Source organism: Lepisma saccharinum, chromosome 14 (assembly GCF_977018435.1).
Source record: "Lepisma saccharinum chromosome 14, izLepSacc3.1, whole genome shotgun sequence".
Lineage (NCBI taxonomy): Eukaryota > Metazoa > Arthropoda > Insecta > Zygentoma > Lepismatidae > Lepisma > Lepisma saccharinum.
Genome location: NC_139242.1, coordinates 43,324,996 through 43,345,135, shown reverse-complemented (window position 1 = coordinate 43,345,135; position 20,140 = coordinate 43,324,996). Strand labels below are relative to the sequence as shown.

The window sequence follows — 20,140 nt, the reverse complement described above, 5'->3', positions numbered from 1 at the left end:
GCCTTGCGTAAATTGGGTTGCCTAGTTTAAAATGTCGTTGTCCTAAAACTTTTGAGAGACACTGTACAAACGTGTGCATTATCGCTGATGAAACGAGTGTCTATAGATTTTCGATTTTTTTATGTCATTGGAGAAAGAAGATATTTACTGCATTCTACTCTGTACTACAGCGCTTTTCTTCTATACCTGTCACAAGCTGCACGTGTGAGAGAGCTGTCTCCAAGTTTACTCAAGTTAAAACTAAATTAAGAGCAACTCAGAAGCAGGATAGATTGGAAGCCCTGCTCTTGCTATTTGTGAAACAGGAAAAAGCTTAGTCTATTGATGTAAATGAAGTTATTGATGAGTTTAAGAACATTGTACCTTTTGACAGACGTCTCTTGTTATAGATGACGTGTATTTTGATGTATTTGTTTGTAACATTTATGAACATTTTGTGTGTGTGTGTAATTTCTATGCAGTTTGATTTTTTCTACTACATATATTCAGAAATTTTCAACACTGTCATTTAGTGAATTTATATTCCTTTACAAACATCAGTGCAGTTAAAGAGCCAAGTGATTGTATTGCTAAATATGCTATTAAAAAGTTACAAGACCTCACTTTTTTTTCTTTGTGCACACCCAAATATAAAGTTCTAGCTACGCCTATGGCTTTAGTCTTCTGTGTGACTGCTGCCCGATGCCGACACTGTAGTGACTTGTTTTTATTGCAAATGACAGAATAATGAACAGCAGTACATGTACAGAGCTCCCAAATGAGCATTAAATATATATCTGTATTTGTGTATATTTTTACGTCGTCTTCCTCCCTCCCCAGGTTAATCCAAACGATAAGAATGTTGTTTATATTTATTTTGCATTCCTTGTGCAAGCTGCACGCTATACGCACTACATACATTTTATTTTGCACATTATAACGTTCTCTGGCAGGGACACTTATAATAATACACTTTAACAATGCTTGCAACATTTCAAAAACTTCTTTTTTTGCATCCTTTGAGGGTAGAAAAAGTTCATATAAAATGCCACAGGACATTTTAAGTGATATAATGCTATATGAGAATAATTTGGGAGTATTTGATATCATTAATAGAATGTGATGTGATGAGTTTTGTTACTCAGTGACTAGTCTTTGTTATTTTACTGGAATTAAACAAGTATTGGAATCGGTATCGGCAAGTGGTGGTATCGGCACAGCCCTAATAATTTCCCCTTCCGGATCACACCCATCCAGACGAAAAAGATTCTGCCCTGCACACCCCTTCTCAAATCGATAATAAAAATGTTTGTTGGGAACCCACCCAAAAATTTTTCAGGCAGCCATTCTCTGGCTGAGTTGCGCCAGGTCAGAAGGAAAGAAAAACTGACGCAGACGAATTTTTCTATGTCGGCAGACGTATTGTTACGACTTGTTATTTAATAAAAACAAACGGGAATTTATTAGAAAACATTAACAAGAGGCACCTCATTTATATTCAAGCACCACGAGTTTTAATATTAAAATAACGATAATACCTAGGTATTACTGTATTTTTAAGAGATTCTTAGTAAAAAGTTCATTAATATTGGAGGATTGCGCAGCTGCCATTAAAACTGCTAAGGAGCAAAAGTGAAGCCATTCACGCCAGGCCACGTAGAAGGCGTATTTTCCTACAATGGTAGCTATTTCTGCAAGAGCCACATCAAGGCCATACTATCTCTTAAAAGCGTCAGGAAAATTGAAAAAAACCATCCTGTTAACCCAATTATCACATAATAAGTTCATTTCTGCACGAGTGGTGACATTTTTTTCAACATGTTAAATAAAATGACATCTTTAATTTCTTTACCTGTTTCGTAGTGTGCAAATTTAATCACAAGCAGAATCAAAATAATCAAGGAAACATAAAAAAAAGTCAGCTTAATTTATATATGCGGATGTGCACTGACAATGACTGTCAAAAAGTTGTCAACTCACTCACTTTTTTCCATTCCGTGCAATTACATTTTTGTAACAACTAGAAGTCCTACGGCAAGAATTTTTCATTTCCTCCCCACATACTGAAGTGAGCATTGTTATTTGATAATTATGGTGACCTTCGACTTATTTTAGAAATATGTCATTTTGTAATTGTCAGAGTATCCTCTCTGCAATGTATAAAAAGGGGAAAGCTGCTCCAGTAAGTCGTACTTGTGAGAAAGTAACAGCTTATTGTGAAGAATCAGCTTAAACGGCCCAATCGACATGAAGTGCATCGTTTTGGTCGCTATCCTTGCAACAGCGGTTTTGGCAGTAAGTATTTTAAATACTTCGTGATGATATAAAAAAAAATCTCCATGCAATGTTTGTTCTGACAGATGAATGAAAACTAAGTTAGAGCCAATAAATGTATTTCGATACATTTTTACTTTATTTGACAATATTTGTTAATGGACCTTATACCTTATACATGATGGTAAAACATTCCAACGTGAAGTAAGGCTAAACGTACAGTTACTTTTGCAACTAACTGTAAGGGGTGTAACTACTTACATTAGTAACTCTCCATTGCATCCCATCCCCAGCAAAGATAGGATCCTTATTGATTATTTCGTAAGCTTAAAAATACCCTGCACAGAAGGGCTTTAAAATTTACTACCAGAGTATTCCTCCACATCTTCTACAAATACCACCTTGGTTATTGGCTTCAACCAAATTTTCACTTCATTTTGCTCCTATCAATGAAACCCGGTTATATCAAAGTTCTAATTTCATCCTAGTAAATTTCTCACGGATTAATTTGTACGTATTCCATCTATTAACATGTAACGAAAACCGAATATTGAAGAATGTCCAAAATTGTTTAGTGATTGTTTTTGGAGTCAAAGAGGCAGTAAACCTCCCTTCCCCTCTCGCCCAGAAGTTCATAAACAGAATATGCGACCCTTGTCATCTGATAACTAACTTTGGACAAAAACAGGTTCATAACGTTCCCATAAGTGTTCTCGTGTTCTTCCCTATTGAAAAAACTCTGTAAAAAGTACCTTCTTCTATAAGCAAGGATGAAAAAAAACTGTTTATTTAACAAATCCAAGTAGCCCTAAGCATTTAAGGTTCCGTTGATGGAAAATTGACTAACCAATCGTGTTCCACACAGCACGCCACACCATTAACTTACCAACACTAACCATTCAGCTTTGATCTGTCGAAAATGGATTATCAGATAAAAAGCATCGAATATTCTGTTTATGAACTTCCTTCTGAACATAAACATTAGCCTTGTCACTGTGAAGGACTTTTAATTCAATGGAAGCGTCACACTGTAAATTGTTCGCGACAACCATTTATAATGCGCAGCCTTCATGGATGTATCCGATTAAAATCGTGTGCAATGGCATGCGAACTTCTCTCCCTAGACGTCACTTTTATCTCGATGCATTACCGATGCGCTAAACAAATTTTAAGGCATTTTTCTAACACCTCAAAAAGGAGCAAATTGGTACAAGAATTCAGTCATAACTTTTTACTGGTTAAAGATACGTCGAAAAAACCTTCACCATTGACTTTCTCGTGAAATTCTAGCCCATTTTGATATGTCGCACGACCCCCTTCCCATTTAAAATTCTGAAGTTGAATTCAAGATGGCGGACATCAAGATGGTCGCCGACCGCGTAAGTGGCGTCAATGTGGTTCCCCCTTGGCCAGGCAATGATTGGTCATCGCCATTTTCACATTCCATGCCGCAGTGGCCTTGTACTGAGGGTGTTAAGTGACTTATTGAGCCACCCTGTATATTGCTTTTTATATACTCTGTTATTTTTGTGTACAGGCTCCTGGATTGCTTGATACGGTACAGAACCCATTTGACATGATCAATACATTCGAAACTGCGATAGCCCAGTGCAACGCTTCGTTTCCTGTAAGTGAAGGTAGGTACACGTCATTTGGTTATTACTTTACGCAGAAAAATAAATCAATTCTGATTTGAAGCAAACGATAATAACAAATCAATATAACTCTTATAATTGTACTATTGCTTCCATCTAGTCTATTGTTAAACTTTAATTATTGTGTAATAGGGTAAATTAATACTTCACAATTAATTTAAACATATACTATTACACTTTAATCAACTTTTTCAACAAATTTGATTTAATACCCGTATGTAGATAATAGAAACGTACGTGAAAATCGGGTAGCAAAACACCTTACGTTTGAAATGTTCTATTCATAATGTCATAGTTTATATGACACAAAAACAAATCAATATTTCTCTTACAACTGTACTGATACTTCTATACAGGCTATTGTTTCCATTTTTATTATTGTCTAACAGGATAACTTGATAGTTGACAATTAATGTAAACATATTGTCTACTATTACACTCTACGAACATTTTTATCAAATTAGTTGAATAATTAATTGATATATTCCTACTTCATCTGACTATGGCGCCCAGCACCTTTTTTCTGGATATATATTCTAGTAAATTAGGAAAAAAAAATACCGATTCCAGTTTCCAGCAATACCAAACCTTATCAAAAATGTATCTAGAGGAGACCCTCCGTAAGTCTGGGACATTAATTCTAGAGGCCTTAAGAATTGGAGATCTTAATTTTTCAGTTGGGATCTCCAGTGTCCCATGTGGTCATAATAAATAGTATGATAAATAATAAACAATTAATGTTTTTAACTTTCATGGGAATCCAGGTTTACAGCTCTGTCCCTTCCTCTGTCTTATGGTAGCTTAATCTACGATATTCTTATTCTTACTGCAAACTGGGAAGGGGGGCAAAGACAGTTTACTGTTCCTTGGTATATAAGGTTTAGCATAGTGCAGGGGCAAAAGTGGCGAAAAGTTGGGGAGCAACTGCCCCCACGCCTCGCCTAATCGCCGCCACTGTATCCAAGTAGAACACAAATAATTTTCGGTTACAAGAACGACTACAGGTAAACATTTTACCTAATTTATTTTATGGATTAACAAGCTTTTAACATTTTATAGGCCCCCTTGAAATACGTCCTTGCATACTTTTAAAATCGATAGTCAAAATATCTCGTGAACACTTTTTCTATCAACTGCCATATTCGCGACTTATGCATTTTGACCCATTAATAATAATTTTGATAAGTTTCTGCTTATTGTTCGAAAAATAGTAAAATTACAATTATTTACTTTTAATAACGAGTACAGATAAATGCACTAGACATTGGATAATGTCCAATTAACATTGGATGCTAATATTCCATGTATCTTTTACAGCAACGATCAAATCTCTTCTTATGAGTGGAGCACTGCTTGATGAAACATCGGAGACCGACCAGGTGAGGGCATGTTTTATTTAACTATGTAAATGTGCAGTGTTTTGATTAAAACATCTCTAGAAAAAGGGGGGATTCCGGTAACTTATCTTGAAGCATCGAGATATATAAAATCCATATAAACTTCATAAAATACATAGTACCAAAAATTATATAGCCAGAAGGAGGGGATGCAACAACCAGAGGAGGAATTCCCCTTCACCCCTCCTTCATATACAGCTTAATTTGTAAGCTGTAATTCGGATCATGGTGTTTTATGTATAGAACACAAGGGGTTAAATATTATGGTACATTGTTTGAGTTTTACAGTAGTGGCATTAATTCTGGACACTTTTCGTAAAATGTTATTTTTTTAAAAATCTCGAATGTAGAAACTATATTCTATATAGAAATATTAAACAAGTTTCAATGACCGTTCAGTAACTTCAATAATTGCATCTGAGTGCAGCGTTGTAGTCTGATTATAATTGTTATTGATATTTTCAACCAACAGAACGCTTGTTTGCGATTGTTGTATAGTAGGTCAACTTCCCAACTGTTGCAAACAATGAAGCTCACACTTAACCCACAGTACAATACAGAAAATACCAATAATCAGAGAACAATGCTGCAGTAAGATGAAATTCTTGAAGCTGCTGAACAATGTACAACAATGATGCTCCCAGTTGACCTACTATACAACAATCGCACACAAGCGTTCTGTTGGTTTAAAATAACAATAATAGACTACAATGGTGCACTCAGATGCAATTATTGATGTTACTGAACGATATCATTTAAACTTGTCATTTTTACATTCGAGATTTTTTAAAAACTAACATTTTACTAAAAGTGTCCAGAATTAATGCCACTACTGTAAGTCAGTTTTGTGCACAGATCCGCTAATCGGGACCGGATCTCCAGTTTAACCTTCTAGCGGACGCGTTCATAATCGTGTCACCAGCGGGCGCGTGACGCATTTTTTACGCCATTTAGTATCATTCATTATGAGCACGAATTTTTATAATATAACGTAAATGTTTTTGGGTCTACATTTATTTATATCATATCTGAGGTTAATATAAATGAAACATATTGAAATACAAGTTAGAATGCTGAATAAAAGGAAAAAAAAAAACACTACGTAACTTATTACATATTTATAGCGCACCACGCTTTTCATCAGCATTACTTTTTACGACAGATATTCATTCCTGCTGAAAACCTAAATGTTACAAGTCTATGTACAAACACTTTACATTCCAAGTTCAAGAGGGACCGAGTCGAGTAAAAATTCTCTACGTCATATGAAAAATTATGGGCAGTCTATGGCAATATCCTGTGTACACACTCCCACCTCCCCGTTCCCTCACCGCATAAACACACACACACACACACACACACACACACATAAACACACCCCCACACACACAAATACACACACACACACTATATATATATCGTATAAACTAAGTAAAATAAACCAAATAATAAGAACTTACTTTCACATTTTCGGATATGTCCGTCCCCTCAACACATTTTCCGATATGTCCGTCCCCTCAAAACATCCTTGGAACGAGCCTAGCTACCAAAGTAGGTCAAGTCGCGATTAGCCTTTCTGTGCATAAAGCGGACTCAAAAACAAAATCAAAATTAAAATCAATCGATCTATTCTATTCGAGAAACTTGAAGGATACTCTGAATTTCGCTAACGTCTAACGTTTTGTCGACTCATTTTCAACAATGACCTGACGAAATAATTACAGAACAGGAGTAGGCGCGCAGCGCAAACTTTATGACACGGTGTTCTGATCTGAAATAAACAACAATTGACAGAGTATAACATATGGATTAGTAACGATGACTGCTAATATGCAACACAAAATACTTCTTTGAGGAATACATCAAAAGCATAGGTCGACGAATTCAAAGGAAACACAAGAAAATTAAAGAAAATTACTTTTGGCGTAAATTTTGCGCAGGCGCGCCCACTCGGAAGGTTAAAGTGGAATCCAAAGAACTACGTGCCTCCACCGGGTATCGAATCCTGCTCTCCCTTGATTACAAGCTGGCGACGTTAGCACTATTCAATCGGGGAGGCCCTTTCAAGATACGAAATCACTCACTAATCATTGCACTGAGATATCGATATCATAGTATAACGATTGATTACCATCTTATTACAGATTTTAGGTCATACTTTTAGTGGACTGTCACAAGCACTATATTGATTGATTGATTGATTTGGTGTTTTAACTCCACTTTATGCACAATAAGGCTAATCGGGACTGGACCTACAGTTCAAAGTGGACTCCGAACCACTAGGTGCCTCCACCGGACCGGGTATCGAACCCGGGACCAGTTGATTACAAGGCGACGAGGCTACCACTGCGCCATCGGGGAGGCCCCACAAGCACTATAGAGAATCAATTTGTTATTTTTCGTGAGGTATTGGTAAGTCATATTTGTTGACTTGCGGTACAGGTATCAAGATAATTTATATCCAACTAAGTTCCAAAGTTTCAATTTGGTAAGTTCAACTAATTTTATCTTCAAATTTTATACTTAGCTCTAGTACTGTCCTAGATAACAGTCTTTTTAAATAGATTCACTTGGAGGTTTGTCTCCATTCGAGTCACGGCTAGATTTGAATGTTTGTTCTATTTGTATGTTATTTCATCTACTCACAATTCATCCTCAATATTATTATCCTCAAGTGATAGATAGTCAGGCCCGTAGATAGAATTTCATTTCTGGGGAGCTCATCCTTAATCAACAGCCTCCACCTGAAGGAAAAAAAAATGAGCGGAGGAAGTCGTGAAGATGAATTTCTCATACAACTTATTATACAAGATGTTTAATTCTGCTAAGGAAGTAAAATTAATTACCACTATACACTAGATAATGCCTATGCCCAGGCAGGAACTCTATCCCTGAACATGGGCGTCCGGTAGGGGGGAAGGGGGGCCGTACCCCCCCTGGAAAATGAAAGTCAACCAAAAATTATGTTTTTCACACACATAATTTCATTTTATCCACAATAATATGTGTTAATTATCGCATGAACACCATAAATTCAAATTTAAGCAATGGTTTTTAGGGAACAACCCTATTTTTGGGGAAAATGTGCCTTGTTTGCCCCCCCTGGAAAAACCTTCCTTGCCCCTCCCTGCAAAAAATCCTGCAGACGTCCATGTCCCTGAATCATCTGTTCGAACTTTTGTATGTAGGCCTATATATACACTCCTCACAAAAAGTTTGGAATATTGTTATATTAGACAATAGGTGATCAGACACGGCCTTTGAATGAAACAACACATGGTATCTGTCCGGTGGACGTTCTCGTCTTTTCGCCACCGCGCCTATCACCTATTGCCAAACATAATAATATTCACAACTTGTTGTGCCTGTTATAACAATATTCCAAACTTCTTGTATATATCTCACAGGCGGCAATGGGTTCCAAAATGGGGGTCAAGGACAGTTTACTTTCCCTTGGTAGATAAGGTTTAGCATAGTGCGAGGGCAAAAGTATCAAAAAAGGGCGGGGGGACTGTCCTGGGCGTGGGTGTGTGAACTTTGAAACTCCAGAAGATATTACGGTATCGATAGTTGACAAGAACTGACACGATCATTGAATATGTGTACTTCTAACTTTACTACTGGAGTATGCAGGGGGAGCTGATGAGGCTTCAGCCCCTCCCGAAATTTTGAGAAAAATCAAGATTTTTTGACTGAAAGCAGTAAAGAACTAGTGAAAAACCGAAGTGATAAATGCAAACTCGCCATAAAATGAACTCCAATTACCATTTTTGTCTTTGATCAACTTTTAAGACGGGAGTTATAAACGGCAAATGCAAACTATTGTATAGTTTATCCCGCCTCTACTTAGAAAGCAGCTATGTGATATCAATCTCACCCCCCTTCCTCCGGGAAAAAAAAACTCCGTGCGCTAGTGAACTTTACTGATACATTTGAATTGACAAGACCATTATTCGTGTTCAACAGACTGAATACATTCCCAATACATTCTGTTAACGCAACATTTCGTAAACCACCGTTTCCAGTGTAAATCAATAAACAGGGTATTGCTTCGTGCAGAAGGCAAAATCCAGAACCGTGAGAATCTGTCACGTGTTCAGTAAGTAAGACTGAGTCTCGTGACATGTCATTCACAAAATCCATGGCTAACGAGGACAGTGTAGCCTGTGACAAATGCATGCTTCGCTCTTAATCCTCGAGAGAAAAACTTTTTTTCCAAACAACAAAAATTACGGAAATTTTCCTGTACAGAAACATGTGTCAACCTGTAGTGTATGTAGCTAACCAACAACACCAAGTGTACTTCACAAGAGAACAAGAAAAGTGAGCAATATTATAATTGTGGAGATATCCTATTGAAATCTATTGAACGATTTGAAAAGCATTTTATCAAAATTTTAATTTCTGGGCGAGTTTTTGTTTTCAGCAAAATGCTCAATCTTCTCGAGTCTGATTGTAATACACAACTTTCGTGTAACTTTAAGGAAAATCTGACACAAAATTGCTGTCCTCCTCGTTCTCATAATTAAGTATTTAATATGGTGATAGTATTTTAAAAACAAAGTTCGGTTAGTAAATTTAATTTCGTATATTTATTGTCATAGTTATCTGTTTGACTAGATAGTAAAATTTTCATTTTATATTTTCTTGTATATTAGCTGAATAGAACATCTTGATAGTCACATCTGTTGGTAGCCGATGTCGCAGTGGTGACGTTGCCTTGCAATCAAGGGATCCCGCGTTCGGTACCTGGTGGAGACACAGAGTGGTTCGGATCCCACTTTATACTGTATGTCCAGTCCCGATTAGCCTTGCTGTACATAAAGTGGACTTAAAAACTCAAACCCTATGTGCAAATCAACACTCTATATCAAGTGAAACATCTTACTTTTTGGCTTACTATCCAATGATTGCGTATTATAGGATTACGTCTCTTGTATTTATCAAATGTTTATTTACTGTTTTTTTCATCCTTATTTAATTACAGAGCTTACTTTGCTCTTTGTAGAATAATAGTAGACCCACTTCATAGGTGCATGAACTTGTTGTTTTTAATTATAATTTACGTCGCTCTATGCCACTATTAGCTTATCGCGGCGAAAGGATAAATGATGATTGGGTGAAATCAATAATTTGACACTAACAAAAGAACATCCATACCCAGGACACGACTGGAATCCGGAAACTTAGGTTACGAGATCGAGAGTCGAACATTGGCAACGGAGGTGACAATGGTTGCCAATGAATGGCCTTATTTGTGCATTCAAAGTAACAAGTTCTCTTCAAGTGCTCATTTGAGATAATCTCGATTCAAAATCCATAATATTATTGTGCTCCGATAGTATGTGTAACAGCTTCACAATTCAATTAATTGGCTTTGTTCCTTTCTTTTCCTTACAGTGTTTCGTGCAGTGCACAATGGAGGTAGATGGATCAGTAAGTAGTAACTCTCCCCTGTTTCATATAGTCAATACTTTAGACTATTCACTATGGAAACCTGTGAATGCTTTATAGTGTGTGCGCCTGATTCTGTGTTTTGAATAGATAAAATGTTTCTCTCCACGTTTATTTTATTTCTTCATTACATGTTTTTGCCTTAAGAATTTTCCCGTGATTAGCTCATGTGAATGAGATGGAGGGGATGGAGCTTTTGTTAATTATTATTATTATTATCATTATTAATTATACACAAAGCTTTTTTGTATGGAAGAAAGGTTCCGATACTGTTCATAAGCCAGTTTACTACTGTATTACAATGATATTGATGTAACTTTAGTTAGAAGATCTACTGAAAAATTTTGCAGTACGTACTGTTTCATCCATGATCATATAGTTCAAACATATTTAGCAATATTTGTTTCGTTGGAGCTGAAATAGGTTTTTATTTGCACTTGCGAAATACAAGTACCGGTATGGTGTGCACTAAGTTCCGTTGGAAATAAATCACTGATTTTTCAACATTACGCGTAGTGATAAGAGCAATATATGATTTTTTCTGAAATTTAAACTTCAAATATACCATTTTCAGCTATAGATATGCCAAGAATTATACTATTTGAATACTAATAAAGTACAAACGCTACTTAGTTTGCATACATAGTTGTTCACATATTTTTCCCTCCTCCCTAAAAATCTCCCCGCTTTTCAGTCACACATTCCTTTGCGGAATTCTAGGGCACGCTACAACGAAGAACTGCCTTTTCTTAAAAAAAGTAAAATTTCAGTATCATGTATGCAAAAATGATTACAATTAATTTGTACTTTATATTTTTATAAATCAGAATTTACATGAAATAAAAATATGGTACGTACTATAAGCACATTGCAACTTCAGAATATTCGTTAATGAGATGCAGGCCCGTAGCTAGAATTGATCTCCAGGGGGGCTCTGTAAACCAAGTCCAGTTTTCAAAAGTTGAACAGTATTAAATCAAGGTAAATTTGGGGGGATTATGTTTTCATAAAACATGAAATTTAGAAATATCATGCAAATACTACAGTCTTTTTCTATATCTTCTAAAACATATATAGAGGTGTTAATTGACTGCTACTGACACCATCCCTTAATACACACTCTATACTATTTTTGATGATACAGGTATTTATATCATACAAGTAGAAATGTACAATATTCGCTTAAATCATAGTGCCTACCGTGCCCCGGCCGAAGCAATAAAACTCCTCTTCGTTCCCAAAACTATGGATCTGTTGGCATTTGATGCAGCTGTGGAAGAAATATGGATGATGACGTTAAAGTCCCAGATATTTGTCAAACGAGAGGCTGCAACAGGGGCAGGGAAGTTACAGATTAAGAAGCTCCCCCGCAGATTAGCTCCCCTATGAAAGTACTTTCTAAAGTCTAGAGAACCTTCTAAACACTTGCCGGTACTTAGATTTCGACTCACAAACAAGATGAACAAATCTAATAGCTGCTGTTTATGTTCTGTGAATTTATCCCTCGCGAACTTGTGAACAAAATAATAGCTATATGCTGTCTACATTTTCACTCTTCACCTCAAAGAAATTACAATACAAAATAGTTTTACCTAATGTCAAGGGGGCTAGCGGCAGTGCCAGAGGGGGCTTGCTGAGCCCCCCTTGGCCCCTGCCTGGCTACGGGCCTGATGAGATGTCAATGAACAAGAATAGATCTCCAAAGCCATAGATGAAACTTTTTCGTCGACTTGTGCTTTCTTTTCTAGGTAAAGGATGGCATATTTAGTTCGGAAACTGCTAAACAATTAGTTGATGCGCTTGCCTTAAAGTTGAACATTAAAAATATCAAGGCAGTCGAAGAACTGAAAACTGCCATTGACGTGTGCCCAGATGTCAGTGAGTACATGCAAACGACTTATATATAAATAATTGTTTTATTTTGATTTTAACACTATAATTTCCTTTTTGAACTTAACGTTGTACTGGTATACTTTCTACACTAATATCTTGCAAGAGACAATATAACAACTAAACAAATAAAAGAAATACATCATTATAAGAAGAACATTTATGATTATTTAGACCACGAGTTTTATTTGTTGTGTTATAATTTAATATTATTTTTCTAGATGGAGATTCTAATTGTGAGATAAATTACAAGATATCGAAATGCATCCGTACCATCTTATTAAAGGTAATTATTCTAATAAAAAATGTTAGAATTATTCAAATCTTACAAATTCTGTTCTATAGAATGTTCGAAATGTTTGTGTGTATGTGTGTTTGTGTGTGTGTGTGTGTGTGTGTGTGTGTGTGTGTGTGTGTGTGTGTGTGTGTGTGTGAGAGAGAGAGAGAGAGAGAGAGAGAGAGAGAGGTGCATGTGTAATGCACACATAAAGACTAGCGTACAAAGTCGAGACTGGGCAACTTCTTATATTGTATATTATATAATTATAGTCGAAGAAAAATTTTTACAATTGAGCAACAGGAAACGGAACGCCTAATCAGATATATGCACCACTACTTATTCTGAAATTGCATCCTTATTCCTTAGATACCATATTTTCAGTTTAATTTGAGTTGTATGTGTATAGCCTTGCATATTTATGTAGTTATTTTATTTTCGATGAAATTTGAGAACCTTAGACACAAACTATACCATCATATGTCGTATGCAGATGACATTAAAGATGCAATATTCATGTGTTGCAACCTTCTGAAATCGCACTTGTGTTCCCTGAATAACAATGTCAACTTGTGAAGAAGGGCCCCCTCGTTAGAGGAGGCACTGCTGGAGGCACATAGGTAGTGGTTCGGATTCCACTGTAAACTGTAGGTCCAGTACCGATTAGCCTATCTGTACATAAAAGTGGACTTGAAACAAACCATTTGGCTTTTTGAATACCTTTTCCAAACGTGAAGTATTCAATTTATAAGAGCGAAAATCTGCTTAAATCTGGTGCAAAATTACCTTCCAGTGGTGTTCAAACTCTGGAAAATTATAGAAGATTGGTGATAGAAAAGAAGAACAAAAATAGATTTAATATCACGATATCCTAATCTTAATCCAATAATATCTTCTCGGCAAAATTACAAGTTAAATTATTTTATTATGTCGCAGCGTTTAAATGTGGGTAATTTGGTTCTGCAACAACAAAGTCGGTTTTGAAAAATCGTCTCCTCTCGAAAATATGCTATGACATTCCATATTTTGAAAAATTAAATTGTTTCTTATTTCTTCTAGAGCATATCTTCGTGTAGTTTCCTATCGCTGTTGTCTAGATTTGTGACAGTTTTGTGGCACAAATAAGCCTATTTTCTATCGCTGTTGTCTAGATTTGTGACAGTTTTGTGGCACAAATAAGCCTATTTTCTATCACAGATAACTAGACACCTACGAAAGCAAATCACTCGAATTTTCACTTGAATACTCTAAAGATAATTCTAAGCGTAGGTAATATTTTAAAAAATTCGAATGACATAGTGGTTTTTGGAAAGGAGAGGAGTTTTCGAAAAACTGCTTAGTTTGAAGTTCCAGAGTGGCCTTAATTATAGATACCTAACTTTCTCTTTTAAAGAAAAGTCATGAATTTTTATAAGTAACGAACCTAGACTATATACATATATATAAAAAAAGTTCAGGGCTCAAGAAGACACAACAAAGTATCAGTTTTCAATTTCCTGGTGCGTTTTCGTGACGCCATCTTTAGGAAGAAACGAATTAAGGATTGGCATTATAATGCAGAAAAGTAATAGACATTCAACCGACGAAGCGGGGTTCTTTGTTAACTTCCCTGATGCATATGCAACACCGCCAAGCGCATTTCAACCTGGCTTTGCAAGGCAATGAGCTTCAAATGCAAATTCGGCTTAAAAGAGCGCTCGTGAGGGATAAAAGGGCTCCTTCCTCCTTGGGGTCCTTCGGCTTTCATGTATTATGAACTGTCGCTGCAATAAAGTTCACTTTCCTAAACTTTATTTCCCTAGCAAAGAGATTTTCAAACAATGTCAAAATTAATCGTTTATATTCAAAGCGCTTTTTAAGACGCAAATTTTACGATGCTGATATAGTGTCGATCGTAAATTTTCAAAAGCCGATATCTGAGAGTAAATTTAATTTGACACAAAATTGTAAGAATTATTGCAAGACTTGAATGATACATTCCTCAACCAATTAAATCGTTCTCATTGCAATAAAGGTCCAAAGACCCAAGGTGATCAACGAATCGCTTATAGAGGATCCTTATCTCCTTTATATGAAAATTAATTAGATGTTTGAAATTGTGAGTATTGTTGTTCAAACTATTAAAAAGATGTGTATGTATTGAACATGGCTATAAATATATTATATTTCCTATGAATAGTGAAATAACTGGCAATTATTATTTTCAGTATAACGTCACATTCTGTTGAAAGGTACTGAGAACACGTTGATCGAAATAAACTTATGCCGCAATTCATTCCCTATTTGCTATAGCAGTCTCTTTCTATTTCTTAAAGGCTGCAAAAGCCCTAGCTGGAGCCTACCTTCCGATGTCACCAGATATGTTGCCATTCTGGTAAGTTTGCATTGGTATACTAGTTTTAAAATATGGCTTAACTCTAACCGTATTAAGATAATAACTAATAATTTTCCTTCCTTGATTCTGAACTCAAATTAACTCTTTCGAAGTATTTCTTCCTTCCTCGTTTCATAAAGATATCAATGTCCATTCAGACATAATCTTAATCTCTTCGTTCAATACCCGGTGGAGGCACATAGTGGTTCAGATCCCACTTTAAACTGTGGGTCCAGTCCCGATTAGTCTTACTGTGCATAAAGTGGACTTAAAACACCAAATCAATCAACCAATCAATCAATATTAATCTCTTCAGCTTTGCCTTTAATATTTGCTAATAGTTCAGTACGGTTTTTCAAAAATATTATTTTAGACATTTAAAAAAAAATCATTTATGTGTAGAGCCTATATAGACTAGTGGTATTAAGTTTTCTGATTCCCTGCGGTTGTCATCAGGTGATTTAATCAAGAATGCTCTAACACAGACTACAAATTAGGTCACCAATCGATAAGAAATTTACGAAGCCGACTTTTAATTCAGTTTAATCTTAATAGTTTAATTAAAGCTTTGACGACTAATTCTGAAATTCTTATGCGCAAACATCTTGAAGCGTGAAAAATACATTGCTGCGAAGAAGAAGTAGAATTAAGCGAAATATTACGAACAATAACGGCATGCAGAAGAGCATAGGCATGGCATGAGATGGAAAACAATAAACAAAGGTAACATGGATATTAAGAAGATGTGAATTTATATTCACGTTTAAACCGGACAACCCTTCTGGATACACACTTACACATTATACAACATGCTGTAGTTAAATGTATGCACACATGCATACCACGACATAGAACTCAGAGTTTTAATTTTTTATATCCTAACCATTTTTCTTGTATATTTCCAGAATTCCAGTTTACTGTGAACATGGAAGAGACCTATATGACATGCGAGATTTTGGCTACACCATTCAAAACATTTTTTAAATCACTGATTAGTTCAAAAACATTGAAAATAAATAGCATTATATAAAGAATAAGAACTTCTGTTTCATTAATAAGGCATCGTACATATAAATACCCTTCTAGACAGGAACTGCATGTGGATATTTGTATCAACGGATGAATTGTGAAAAGCGGCTATAAACGACATACTGCCACCAAGTACCTATTCTCGTTCTAAGGGAGAGGGTGGAGTTATAACCCCAACCCCCTACCGTTACTTTAAATTCTCTGAGAGAAATTAAGTATCATGTGCTGAAGTATGGATAGGATAGTACTGAAAATCACTTACAGAAAAGTATTTTGTATGCTACTGCTATCAATTCAATATTGAAACTTTTTTTTAACTTTGAACAGCAATTATTGGGCAAAATAATTTTGTAGAATGTTTATCATCGTTTAGGATTCGTTATTTTCATAATGGTGGGTATTCCCTTGCATTTCTTTATATCTGCTTATTTTACATAGTTTTCCTATATCTTTGAGTCATTCATGATGATACAAATGAATGGTGATCACTGGCGTACGCAGGATTTTTTTTTCGGATGGAGCTGGATTTGTACAGTAGATATGACACAGCTGTGTTCGAGGAGGGAGATACACTATAAAATATTTCGTAATTCCCAATTTTCAATCTTCCTTTTAAAAAATCCAGAAATACCCTATGCACATACAAATCTGCCTGTTGGTAAAACGAACAAAAACTATTCTACTTCCGCAGCAAAATTTGTTTGACCGTAAAAAACTCATGCATTTCAAGAAAAACAATACTGTGATATCATTAAATCATTCTAATCCACATAAAAGTTCCGAATCCACAAATAACTAAGTTAACCAATGTTGGTCGATAGAGGTTTCTGTACTTAATGGTACAATTATTCCCGTCAGCGATTTCAACCTGCCAGCTCGGTGGCTTAGAGCGTTAAATGATTGATTCGAGTAATGGAGTTCCTGGATTCGAGTCCCGTCCTGGGCTTCTTTGTGAGTGTCTCTTCATCAATTTCGTCTAATCATCACTCATCCTCGTTGTCGAGATTAGGTACAGTGCAAGAAAAGCGATGCTCAATAACAAAAATACAAAATACCAAAATTAGCAATTTCAACCTGGATAATCAAACCACGTAGTACTACGTATAATAATAATAATAATAATAATAATAATAATGGTATTAATAATGATAATGAAGAGGATGTGAAAAGTTTAGCCTTCTACAAAAGTATTCAAATGCCAACTGCAGCTCGTAGCATGCCATAGAAAATGAATTCTTGCAAACTAACGAGGCTCTGGCGACTGGACTCGCAGGTAGGATAATCATTTGCAGGTTTGTCATGATAGGGAGTTCATAATCAATTTTTAATCAAGGTCCTATTTTAAAAATTCACGAGATATGCCCTCGGTTTTGCTGCAAAAAAAATTGTTGACGTCACCGGTGCAAACAAGTGTTGATGATCTTATCTTATTTTGAAACAAATTAATTACAATAATATTGTACATCTACATAATTTGATTTATGTTTCATGTGGTTCAAAATAATATTCGAAATTTTAATAACCATGATATCATTTGCAGTTGATGTTCTGAGCAGCGACGACACCAGAAAAAATGATGGGAAGGCAGTGGGGGGTGGGAATATTTCCTGAGGGGGCAGACATATTTAGTATACACCTATATACCGTACCCCCAAAATGCAAAAAGTGCACGTTTATTCACAGAATAAGTGTAAGGGGGTGGAAAGGTTAACAGGGGGCGTCCTCTCTCCCGGGTTTGCTCTGGTTTTAAGCAGCAAAAAAAATCTGACAATTAATCATTAAAATTTTCCTATCTTTTCAAGTTATGCAGGTCATAGTTTAATAAGCATTACGTCACATGGCAGCTTTCATTAAATCACCATACTTTGATGATATTACTGCTGTCACTTTCACTCTTAGCGACCTACTGTAGTTCCTATATCTATCTGCAAGGAAGGAAGGTAAAAATGTAACATGAACAAGCAGATAATATGTTTGCATCAACGTCTGTGACAACAAAGGCACAAAATACAGGGTTTCGCATATACTTCCTGCCCAAGGTATTAATTACAGTATCCTGCCAGCCAAAAGTTAGCCTAGCTCTTTGATGTCAATTGTGATGTGTGTGCTCAAAACGTTCTTTGTTGAAATGAGAATGAAAAACCTTGAAGATAATTGAAACGTTCGATTCTTCTGACATCCTCCTCTCCTACACAAATATGGTAAAAATGAACAGCTGTTTATATATATATAGTTGTTAATAGTCCTGTTCAGCACTAACTCTCCCATTTTTTAAGGGATGGAAGACGACGTGAAATTAGTGTCCTGTGGGGGGCCTCCCTGATGATGTAGTGGAAACGTGGTCGCCTTGTAATCAAGGGATCCGGGGTTCGGTACCCGGTAGAGGGAAATCGTGGTTTGGATTCCACCTTAAACTGTAGGTCCAATCCCGATTAACCTTACTGTGTATTAAGTGGACATAAAACACAAACTGAAACTCAAATAGTGCCCTCTGGAGTTCCTTAGTTAACAATATTTCGTTTTCATTCCTTATATTAGTTACTTTTCGGGGCCTCCCCGATGGCGCAGTGGTAATGTCGTCGCATTGTAATCAATGGGTTCCGGGTTCGATACCTGGTGGAGGCACAAGTGGTTTGGATCCCACTTTAAACTGTAGGTCCAGTCCCGATTAACCTTACTGTGCATATAGTGGACTTAAAACAATCAATCAATCAGTTACTTTTGACCTTACTTTCTCTCCTTTGTTTGCAACTTTTCTCCTTTTTTTCTTCTGTCTTCTTTGTAGGTTTCGATCTTTTTTCTCAGTTTTAGTATATTTTTATTCCTTCTTACTTCATCGTTAAATGATAGTTTGTTTTTGTTTACCCTCCACTTTTCTGACTAATTTTCTTCTTTATTTCTCTTTTATCTCCTTCTTACTTCAATATTTAACTCTCCCTCTTTGTCACATCTTTCCCTTTCTCACATTTTTCACTTTCTCACTTCTTTCTATCTCTCTCTCTCTCTCTCTCTCTCTCTCTCTCTCTCTCTCTTTGTGTACTCGTCTCGTTTCTTTTTCTAGCTACTTTATTTCTCCCTTCTATCTTGCTTCATAATTTCCTCCTTCCTCGCTTTGCCCGTCTTGTTTCTTAATTTCTCTCCCTTTCTTTTTCTTTGTCCATCCGTCCAGATTCTTTATTTCCCTTTCTTTCTCTCAGTTTCTATAGCTTCTTCCATACTTCCTGTCTCTCTCCCTTAAAACGTTTATATTTTCTAACCAATGCTTAAGGTGGAAAATGTTAGCAGATGAGATGTTGTGGTTAGCTGAGGGAAGCTCTTATGATTTGACATTGTAACAACAAGGCAGCCGGGGAAAAAATGCTTTTGCTGCTTGGGGATACCCCCCCCCCTAATCCACCCTCGCTTCGAGCTCTGCTTCTGAAACGTCTATGGCATCAACACATCCCACTTACAGGCATAACATTTGATTTTGACACCTTCTGGAAAATTTTATTTGCGCGTCCAGAAAAGAATAGTGTTACTATTGTTGTTGTAAGTACTCTACATTTGAATTATGAATTAATGGACACTCAGAAACATCCATGCCCAGGCCAGGATTCAAACCCGGAACACCTGGCGTCGTAGCACTACGTGCTAACCACTCCGCCACAGAGGCCGGCTTCTGAATATCTGTGGAACTAGATCTAGTACGTGGGAATTTCAAGAGCTCGTCTTAAGGCCCAATCACACCGAACTGGATATCCAGTTAGTTGGCGATGAACTGGCTACCTGACCGGAAGTGATGGCTGCCTGGCTGGCTGCTTGACTGGTT

The 20,140-nt window shown here is 36.3% G+C and overlaps 1 protein-coding gene across 2 annotated transcripts; it reads left to right on the top strand.

The window, feature by feature from the left end:
* The first annotated feature begins 2,178 nt into the window (after positions 1-2,178).
* On the top strand, positions 2,179-16,275 carry LOC145998502 (general odorant-binding protein 56h-like). Of its 2 annotated transcripts, XM_083134925.1 has the most exons (8): positions 2,179-2,274; positions 3,791-3,890; positions 5,226-5,287; positions 10,706-10,741; positions 12,508-12,637; positions 12,871-12,935; positions 15,242-15,300; positions 16,206-16,275. In XM_083134925.1, coding segments are annotated over exons 1-8 (501 nt in total). In that variant the 5' UTR covers positions 2,179-2,226; the 3' UTR covers positions 16,207-16,275. The 2 variants fall into 2 exon arrangements, with proteins under 2 accessions (XP_082991051.1, XP_082991052.1); XM_083134926.1 differs by lacking the exon at positions 12,871-12,935 and having other exon boundaries at positions 16,206-16,245.
* The last annotated feature ends 3,865 nt before the right edge of the window (positions 16,276-20,140 follow it).

Coding starts and splice junctions, on each gene's coding strand:
- LOC145998502 (XM_083134925.1), top strand. CDS start 2,227: ATGAAGTGCATCGTTTTGGTCGCTATCCTTGCAACAGCGGTTTTGGCA. Junction 10,742..12,507: donor CAATGGAGGTAGATGGATCA/GTAAGTAGTAAC, acceptor TTTCTTTTCTAG/GTAAAGGATGGCATATTTAG. Junction 12,936..15,241: donor TCCGTACCATCTTATTAAAG/GTAATTATTCTA, acceptor TATTTCTTAAAG/GCTGCAAAAGCCCTAGCTGG.